Source organism: Saprolegnia diclina, assembly GCF_000281045.1.
Source record: "Saprolegnia diclina VS20 unplaced genomic scaffold supercont1.94, whole genome shotgun sequence".
NCBI lineage: Eukaryota > Oomycota > Saprolegniomycetes > Saprolegniales > Saprolegniaceae > Saprolegnia > Saprolegnia diclina.
The window spans coordinates 154,067-162,874 of record NW_008246161.1 but is presented as its reverse complement, the minus strand read 5'-3'; the positions used below and the strand labels follow the sequence as shown (position 1 = coordinate 162,874).

General features: G+C 56.5%; 4 protein-coding genes across 4 annotated transcripts; 2 read left to right on the top strand and 2 right to left on the bottom strand.

Moving 5' to 3' along the window:
• Positions 1-856: 856 nt before the first annotated feature.
• SDRG_15521 (hypothetical protein) lies at positions 857-2,236 on the bottom strand. The gene has a single exon (XM_008621696.1). It carries the CDS (start codon positions 2,225-2,227, stop codon positions 887-889), a length of 1,341 nt encoding a protein of 446 aa, XP_008619918.1. The 5' UTR covers positions 2,228-2,236; the 3' UTR covers positions 857-886.
• Positions 2,237-2,767: 531 nt separating this feature from the next.
• SDRG_15520 (hypothetical protein) lies at positions 2,768-3,934 on the top strand. Its single transcript, XM_008621695.1, has 4 exons — positions 2,768-3,170; positions 3,220-3,425; positions 3,473-3,591; positions 3,639-3,934. Exons 1-4 carry the CDS (start codon positions 2,799-2,801, stop codon positions 3,881-3,883), a joined length of 942 nt encoding a protein of 313 aa, XP_008619917.1. The 5' UTR covers positions 2,768-2,798; the 3' UTR covers positions 3,884-3,934.
• Positions 3,935-4,712: 778 nt separating this feature from the next.
• On the top strand, positions 4,713-5,403 carry SDRG_15519 (hypothetical protein). The gene is made up of 4 exons (XM_008621694.1): positions 4,713-4,826; positions 4,873-4,974; positions 5,024-5,224; positions 5,274-5,403. Exons 1-4 carry the CDS (start codon positions 4,728-4,730, stop codon positions 5,340-5,342), a joined length of 471 nt encoding a protein of 156 aa, XP_008619916.1. The 5' UTR covers positions 4,713-4,727; the 3' UTR covers positions 5,343-5,403.
• SDRG_15518 (hypothetical protein) lies at positions 5,383-8,808 on the bottom strand. The gene is made up of 8 exons (XM_008621693.1): positions 8,462-8,808; positions 8,227-8,420; positions 8,107-8,173; positions 7,888-8,054; positions 7,700-7,835; positions 7,525-7,649; positions 7,056-7,466; positions 5,383-7,004 (listed from the first exon to the last, which is right to left on the bottom strand). Exons 1-8 carry the CDS (start codon positions 8,670-8,672, stop codon positions 5,460-5,462), a joined length of 2,856 nt encoding a protein of 951 aa, XP_008619915.1. The 5' UTR covers positions 8,673-8,808; the 3' UTR covers positions 5,383-5,459.

Sequence of the window (8,808 nt, the reverse complement as noted above, 5' to 3'; positions counted from 1 at the left end):
ACATTACGGGCAGCGACGAAGAGAAGGCCGACAACAGCAACACGCGAGAGTCTCATAGTGGATAAACGACGGAAGGTGGGTCACAGACGACGGACGGAACAGAGAACGCGATGTACTCTCGGGGTTGCAAATTGCAAGATGAATGAAGTGGAGTCGTTGTTGCGGTTGTTGTGGGCGGCTTTGTGTGGCACTGAGGTTTGCATAGAAGAACGAAGTACACTCTATCTTGACTGTCGTAGCTAACTTTCGAAGATAGTCGTTCGAAAGATACGATTGGCGCCAACGATGATCCATACAATGATCGAGATATGCCAATCTTGGAGAGGGACGTTTGAGGCGTCGACAGGGTCACAAGTTATAAGCAAACGGCGCACGGCGCACGGTTCACATGCATGGCTCACATGAGCCAAGTCTGTGAAGCAGGTACGAAACGGAAGTAACCACTTGGACTCGCAGAAAGCCCGGCCGAATGCACAGGATTGCTTATACACGAGCTCTGTGCGACCGCGTGGCATTGTCATTTTAGCATTTGCATTCATTGGTCGCTTTTGGTCAGCGCCGACTTAATTATCTATGTCTTAACAAAAACAACTCGGGTCGTGTCGTGGGCGGGGCCAATTTCTTCAAAGGCTTCGTCTGCGGAGCTCACGATGCGACTCGATTGCCATGGGACGTTGACCACGACTGTAGACTCGTCGTTCCATGTATCACGACCATGTACGCTGTACTAGTATGAAGAGTTTGGTCTTGTGTCTCAAGCAGAGTCGTGCGCTGTACAACTACACCGTCCATCGTGCACGTCGGCGCTGACACTGGTTGTCACCTCGCAAGATCCACGTCATACACAAAGCCAGAGGAACACCACGAATAGTAGTAAGTGTGTCTTTTACACGAGGCCGTCGTAGGCGCGGTACCCAGCTCTCGGTGTGGACGCTGGAGGCTCGTCGTCGTCAACATCGTCGATGTCGGTAGCGTGCAACTTGAACTGCCCACCGAGGCGCAACAAGGCACCCATGATCGCCGTCTCGACTACGATCCACCACACCACGGTCGCGGCGGCGGCAAGAAGCGCATTAATCGAGTCCACCGAGTCGTCGTCGCGACCGCAGTATAGCAAGACAACTGCGTCCAAGATGGCGTGGACCGGCGACAAAGCTATGATGGCCCACCACAGTTGTTTCAGTGCTCGGACGCGGGGCGCATCCCATGAAGTTGGCTGGCGACCGCCGTAATGCAGCAGCCGCAAAAGCAAAATACAGAGCATACTCGCACTGAGCGATCCAAAGAGTAAATAGATCTCGGCGCGGTCGAGGCGCGCGTGCGCCAAGACGGCGCGCTTGACGACCGCCGTGCCCACCCCAAGCGCGACGAGCGACGGCCAGAGCGCAAAATGGACCATGTAGAACCCAAAGGCAAACGTCGCCGACCGCTTGAGCGCGTGGAAGGGCCGCGGCGGCTGCACCGTGTGGTAAAAAAGGGCAAGGCCAAAGCTTACGACCAACGAGAGCAGCATGCAGAGGTAGAAGCGCGGCGTGACGCGATCGGCGTCGTCGTTGTTTTGAATCGCGGCTAGCACGGCTTCGCCCAGCGTCACAAGGACGAGGTTGCTCGCGCGCTCATTGGCGTGGTCGATATTGATGTAGACATGCACGCTGGTGGCAAAGAGCCATTGGTTGATCATCCAAATGCCTCGGACGGGGATTTCGAGAAAAAGCACGGCGCCATAGCACCAATACAACTCGGTTGTGGACGCTGTCAAGCCGACGCCAAGGATGCCGATCGAGCACAGTAGCAGCACCAAGTCGAGCCACACCTGCTGCCGCGACGCCGGGAGTCGAAGGTACATGTTGGCGTTCATGCACAAGACGCCGAGGCGCACGAGGAGGAGGCCGGTCGTAAAGGCTTGGTTGGGCGACCCGCCGAGGACCATGCCGCCAAAGCCACAGAGCAAGACAAAGAGAAAGACGCAGTGCACGAGCGACGTCTCGTTGAAGCGCGAGACAAAGTTGGTGTAGAGGAGCCAGCCCGCGGTATATTGCGTCAAGAGAAAGATGAAATCGCACACGCCGTGCCACGTCACATGCGCTTCCAAGTGGTGCGCAACGCTTGCGCAGACGCCGACAAAGACGAGGTCGAGGAACAGCTCAAACCATTGCGCCACCTTCTCTTCGTAGTCCCCCACTTGGTTGGCGCTCAGCGTCGGCTTTGCACGGAACGTTCGCAGCATGATTCAAATCGACGAGTGAGCCCATTGTGTGCGGTCGTGCCCATGTTCGTGCGTCGAGATTTTGGATACTACTCGTACGACAGGCGTCCGTCACTGCTTCCGACGGGCCCCAGTATTGGGTGCTCGTTCGTCAAGAACAAAGGACTTGACGATGACACAAGTCCATACATCGCTGCGCACATGTCCTTGACAGCGACGACATTGAGTTGTGGGAAATGACGTCCACGGCAAATGTGGGCCACGTCGTGGCTCTTCGGAGCCGACACTGCATTCCAGTGCCTGTATGAGAAACCAAGTACGTTATATTTTGTCACGTGCGGTCAAGGTTGCGCTGTGCAAAGCGAACTGAGGGCGTGTGTCCACGAAGGCGCCACGTCATGGTTGTGCGAGGGGTTGCTGGCAGCCGAGCTCTATTCTCATAATCTAAAACAACGCTACCTAAGAAGCCAAACCTTGTGTTTGTATGGAAAGCGGAAACGGCGTTGCAACGGTTGTATCGACACGCTGTAAACATGCGTGTTTCTAGTCACGAATTCTTGGCTTCGACACATGGAAATTCGATTTGAACGCGATGCGCGAGCTGGTGCTGGACGGCGCGGACGCCATCGCCGACAGCTTCTTGACGCCCGGCGTCGCCGTCGACATCATCGTCTGGACCGATGCAGTGCAGTACGAGGTTCGCCGAGCCGCCGCCGAGAAGCCCCGGTCGCTCACGTGCGCGGGCGACGAGTACATTGCACAGCTGCACGAGGCCTTCCACGTCGGCGCTGGCGGCTTGCGCATCACTGGCACCGTTGCGCCTGCATCGATTGCGCTGGTTCTGGAAGAGGCCCATGCAGACATGCACCTCCGCTTCGACGCGCTGACGCTCACGGCCGCGATCGCGCCGGCGGCGCACGTCCATTCCGTGGCCAAGCGTTGGCACAGTGCGTACATGGCAACGGTATGGGGGTTTTACACCACATGCTGCTTCTTACATGTAAGCGGCGTAGGCGGCGTCGCTTGCTGCGGCACAGGCGCGCATTGCCGCCCTCGAAGCGCTTGTAGCGGAGAAGGACGTGGTCTTGGACGCTGCGATTCAGGCCAAGGTCGACGGCGAGTCGCGCTTGGTGCAGCAGTGTCTGTTGCTTGTCAACGCCAAGAAGGACATGATTGTACAGCTCCAGGACCGATTGGCGCTGGCGCCAGAGCCGTCGCCGTACGTTCTCGAGTCGACGGTGCCGATGCACTCACGTACCCACGCAGATCGCCCAAGCGCCGGCGGAAAACACCGATGCCACGACGATCGACCAAGCCCAAGCGAGCGGTCGTCGAGTCGAGCACCAGCGACAATGAAAACTCGGAGGCCAGCGCCGGCTCCCCAGGTGCGTAGGTTTCTCCAGATTCGTCGAGGTCTCATGGTGCGTGGCAGACGACAGCTCGGACCACGACGCACCGACGTCGGTTGCCGACATGGGCAGCCAAGCGTATGCCACTGCGCTTCCTCACAGTGCCAGCCAATTTTACTCGGCCGACCAGCTACTAAAGGAAGAAGAAGACGAAGGAATCGCTGCTGCTCCCAAGGGCACCACGCCACTAGCTACTGCCCAATCCACTTCCCCAGCTTCCGTACTGCATCATAGCGAGGACGATGCTGACTTTTTAGATATGCTATAATTGCTATTACAATCGCTTGTGTGAAGTTAACCGCGGCAGTCTGCATGGAGCAGTGTGGCTGGTGGTGTAAAATGGACTAAATGTGGTTAGCTGTGGTACATGCCACAACTAACGTTTTGGTAGATTTCTCTGGCTGTATGCATCGGACGCCGATGCTACGATGCATTTCGTACTCTCCAAGGACTGCTTTGTCGCTTGGCAAAGTATGGGCGTTATCATTTCCGAGTGCCATCGGGTCGCCAAAAGGCCGCTGATCGACCATCGTGCTCCGCGCTGTCCAAAGGGATTGGCCGAAAACAGATGAAAAATAACCAATCACATATATTTGAATTCATATTATATTGCATACAAAAACCAAGTCTACCGGAACAAATATATTGAAGAGGCACTGATTTGCCGAGATTAAGCGCAAGCTGGACCCGAAGCTGGCTTGGCTCGATGGCGATATCGCTCAATCGAGATCCACAACCCTTGCGAATTCGAGTCTCACGGCGACGTATGCCCTAGTCTCCATGTAGATCATGCATAGCACCACCAAGTTGGTGGATCATGAGCCAAAAAGGCATCATGACCCTCGCGCCCACAAGATTGCGCATATGTTGAGGCTGGGAGGGATTCATAGCACCGTTATTACCACTGGACATCAGAGGCTTCTCGTTCTCGTTGAAGCTCCAATTGCAACCGAGGATCCGACGGCGGCGATGATAGTTCTGCGATGCTTGATGGTATATTCAATGTGGCATGTGCCAAATATAAAATGCGCGACGGTGATTGGTCTGATCGACAATCCCGTGCAAAATGTCCAGCACATTTGCGACTCGCCATTTTCATTTTCTTGTCCCCGATGGCAGCCGTGGCCGTAGCAGCGTTGGCGGGCGACTGGGACGCAGTGTCAACGGCGATGCCCACCGATCTCGACTACAACGCGGCGATCGAGCCCAAGGTACCGGCGCCTGCGTTCATACAGCGTACGCATTTGTGCTCTATAGACGGGCTACACGCTGCTGCACCAAGCATGCTTGCACAACCAACGCGATATCGTCCAGGCGCTTCTGCGCCAGCCGCAGATTGACGTCAACGCGACCGACTACGTATTCTATTCCTCCTTGATCGAGAGGGCCTGACGAGTGGGCCATGTAGTGTGGTCAGTCGGCGCTGCACATTGCTTGCCACTATGAGCTCTTGGACATTGTCGATGACCTCTTGGCGGCGCCATCTCTATCGATCAACCTCCAAGACAAGGACGGATACACGGCGCTGCATGTGTGCATGTACCATAGCCAGCCGACATGCGCAGCGCGCCTGCTTGCTGCAGGCGCCAACCCGCATGTATGCAGCGCGGTACAGAGGATTCGCGAAGAGGGAAACGAAGCGATATTCTATTTGTTAGGACGGTGAGACACCAAGCGCGGTTGCGAGTGCAATAGGAAAGGACGACATGATGGTGTCCGCGGTCTAAGCCCCGTGACGCGTTTGTAGCATAGCCGTCACTAGCATCTTCTGTGGATTTTACACTTCATTTCTTTTTAACGAAAACCCACCCAATTCTACGCTATGCAAATGGGATGGATGACGGCTACTGTCGCCACCACGATCGGCGCCGGAGCGTCGGCGTCGGCGGTACATACGCTGACAAGTGGGGTAGAAAAAACTCGTAGACGGCCGGATCGAGCGCCGTTTCGACGTAGTCGTGGATGGCACACTCGAGCGACGAGTAATACAACTCAATAGCGCTTTGGATTGCCTCGGCAAAGCCAAACCTGATGCAATGCAGTCGCGTCGCCGCGTGCAAGTCGTAGGCGCGGTCGAGGATCTCGATGAATTGTCCGCGCTGCGACCGCCGTTGGTCGACGGCCGCGAGAACCTCTAGCTTGACCACGGCCGGCGTCGCACCGGGTGGCTGCAGCGACGACCGTCGAGGTTGATACGTGGACAACCCCCCGGACATGTTGATGCTTGGCGATGTCAACCCTATCGACGCCAATTGCTCGGTGACACTGCTCCGTCGTCGCCCCACCGTCGGGCTGCGCACAAATTCGCTCGTTCTTTTGCACAGCGCCGGTAGCTCGGGCACCGGACTCACTGCCGAAAGCCGACGAAAAGACGCCGACCGAATGAGCTGTGGCGGCACCACTATTGGAGCCACCGCCTCGCGCCTTGATGTAGAAGTGAGCGTCGAGACGGTTTGGCAGCTTCGCAACACTTGCTTCAACGGAGCGGCATCCAGCCGCGCTTTTGTCGGGTGGATCTCAAAGAGGTACGTGTACACGCGCTCGAGGCAGTCGCTGATGCGGTATACGTGCGTCCATGCCGACAACGCCACCTCGACGCTCTCGATCGCCGCTGGCGTCCAGCGTCGCGGCGGGGCCCGTGTCGACTTCGCACTCTCCACGATCAGCGCCATTATCGAGGCACACTTGGTCACCGTCGATCGACTTTGCACTTTGAGTGCAAAGGCAAAGTGGTCGATGCACCCGGGGTGCTCGAGCCAGAGATTCACGGGTGTGACCTTGTCGAGCGTCGCGTTGTACAAGCTGTGGGTGGCATCGATGATGTGCTTGGTGGTTCCGACCATGCAGAGCGCGGATAAGATCTGAAGGTAGACAACGGGCTGGAGGTTCAGGTGGCCGGTGCGATACCACTGGAGTAGAAAGAGCGCACATTCACGCATGGCGACGCGGTCTTGATGCGCAGCGCTTTGCGCCCAAATGTCGAGCGCCAAGCGAAAGAAGTCGTTGGCTGTCGCGACGACGTCGTCGGTTGGTTGAATGTAAGAGATCCACGGTGCGCCTCGAATGTTGACGACGCTGCATTTAGTGGTCGTCGCTGGCGACTGGAGTGCAATGTGATCGGCCGACGGACCCGTGGTCCGATGCGAGGCTCCATTGCAGTTGCTGCGTACCCGATTAGCTAAAAGCATCGAGAATGACGTCCGACGTCGACCCACTCGTCGTTCGACGACCACGTTGAGGATTTGACTTGAAAGCTTAATAGATCGCGGTCGCAAATTGTGCTGACGGGGCGGTCGGTCGCCATTGGCTCGGTCCTTGAGCCAATAGTTTTGCAGAATAGCCGTTCGTACCTCACCGATCGCAAGTAGCGGCTTCCGGGCAACAAAGATCTACACATCAACTTCAAAACCAGGCGTGGAAGGAGCTATGAGCGCGTATACCTCAACGTGACTAAACCACAGTGTTCGCAGCGCATACAAACGACAAAGCGGAGTGTGCATCGGGCCATGCGCCAGTCGACGTAGCTCCACCAAGAGCTTCTCGTGGTCCGATTGTACGAGGCGGTTCGGGTTGACGTACAGTGCTGCGACGGCCCCGACCAACTGGATTGTTGGTGATTCATCCCTCAACAGCTCGACAATCGAGACGTTGGGAATGTGAAACAAGCGCGCGCGGCGGTCGTTGACCTTCCATGCAGCGACACCGACGAGTGGCAGCGGCACGAGCGTCCAGAGCAGCGTCGAGGGACTCGCGTCGGTCGTCAAGACACCAATGGACGCGAGCGTTGTGTAGATGGCGCTCGAGAAGGCGAGCACGCGAATATTGTTGGGACTGCTTCCGCTACCAATGCACTAGTACATCGACGTCAATACTGTCTTGGGAAAATCAACAAAAGTCGGATCAAAGTACCGGTTGGGTGCGGTACGAGTACTCGAGGAGGAAGCTCCAGACAAGTAGAAGGCCGGTTAGGAGGCCGATGGTCTCGTTGCGGCTGGCGTCGGCGTTGCTGGCCAGAATCGACACGATCGGGCAGACTACGCAATCACGTCTGCGGGATGTACCATAGAAGGACAAAGGTACGTACGTGTCCGGGCCATGACGATGAAAAACTGGTAGCTCGGCTGAAAGCGAAAGTCCACAGTCGTTGCGAGTGGCTCGACGTTCATCTTGTGGTGCAGCGCGCCACAATAATGCAAGACGAACGAGATCAGTCCGAGGGCCTACACATTCAGTATTGTCTGTTAGAGTTAGTACAATTGCATCCATCGCAACCCAAAAGTAGCCAAAGCTGTCGACGCAGTCGCAGATGACGCTACCTGGCAACGCAACGTGTTCGATGCCCATTGGGCACGTCCCGAGCCGAAGAAAGGTCGCGACCATCGGGATGTAAAACAAGTCGAAGGCGAGAGGCTGCACCAACCGCCGTCGGACGGTGTTGCCTACGGATATGCAATTGCTTCGCTCCTTACTTGTTCGTTGAAGGTATTGTACATTGCTTGACACTATACAAGAGAAGCAAGAGCCCACCACAGGAAAAAGCTAGCAGCGCATCGGCCGCCTAGGAGAAATATGAGTTTTTTGCCGGTAACTTTATGATTCAAGTAGAAGCACCTCGCGCGTCAAGCTAAAGGCAAACAAGACGTATTTCAAGCGGAACACGGAGCCTGTGATGCGAAACGCGAGACCCAACGGCATGAGGGTAAACTGGGGGTGCTCGGCCCACATGGCTAATAGTCGCACCGCACGCTGAAATCGCTGCTGCCGCAACGACCGGTACTTGCGCTGCGACGAAGCGATCGCGATGCCTACGCTACGGTTCATACAAGCCTGTTTGTATCGAACGCACCTTGCGCGACGTGGTCATGCACCGTAGTCGCATCGCTTCGAAAGAGACCGTGGGGAGGGCCGTTGCGCGAAAGCATGTACAGTCCCAGCACGATCCACACGAGGAGGTAGAGGTACACGGGTGCGAGGCGCAGCCAGCCGTACTCACAGCGACCCCAGTCTGCGATGGCACATGGACCCTCGTGGACGCCGCTAAAGCACCGGGGGGGCATTTGTGGTCGCGCGAGAATAGAATGTGTTGCACCTTGAAGTGGGTTTCCCGTACAATCGATTGTATTTAAAGAGCGCGCGATGATTGGCACTTGGTCGAGCAACACGGCGGTCACGCAATCGAGTTTTGGACGCTAA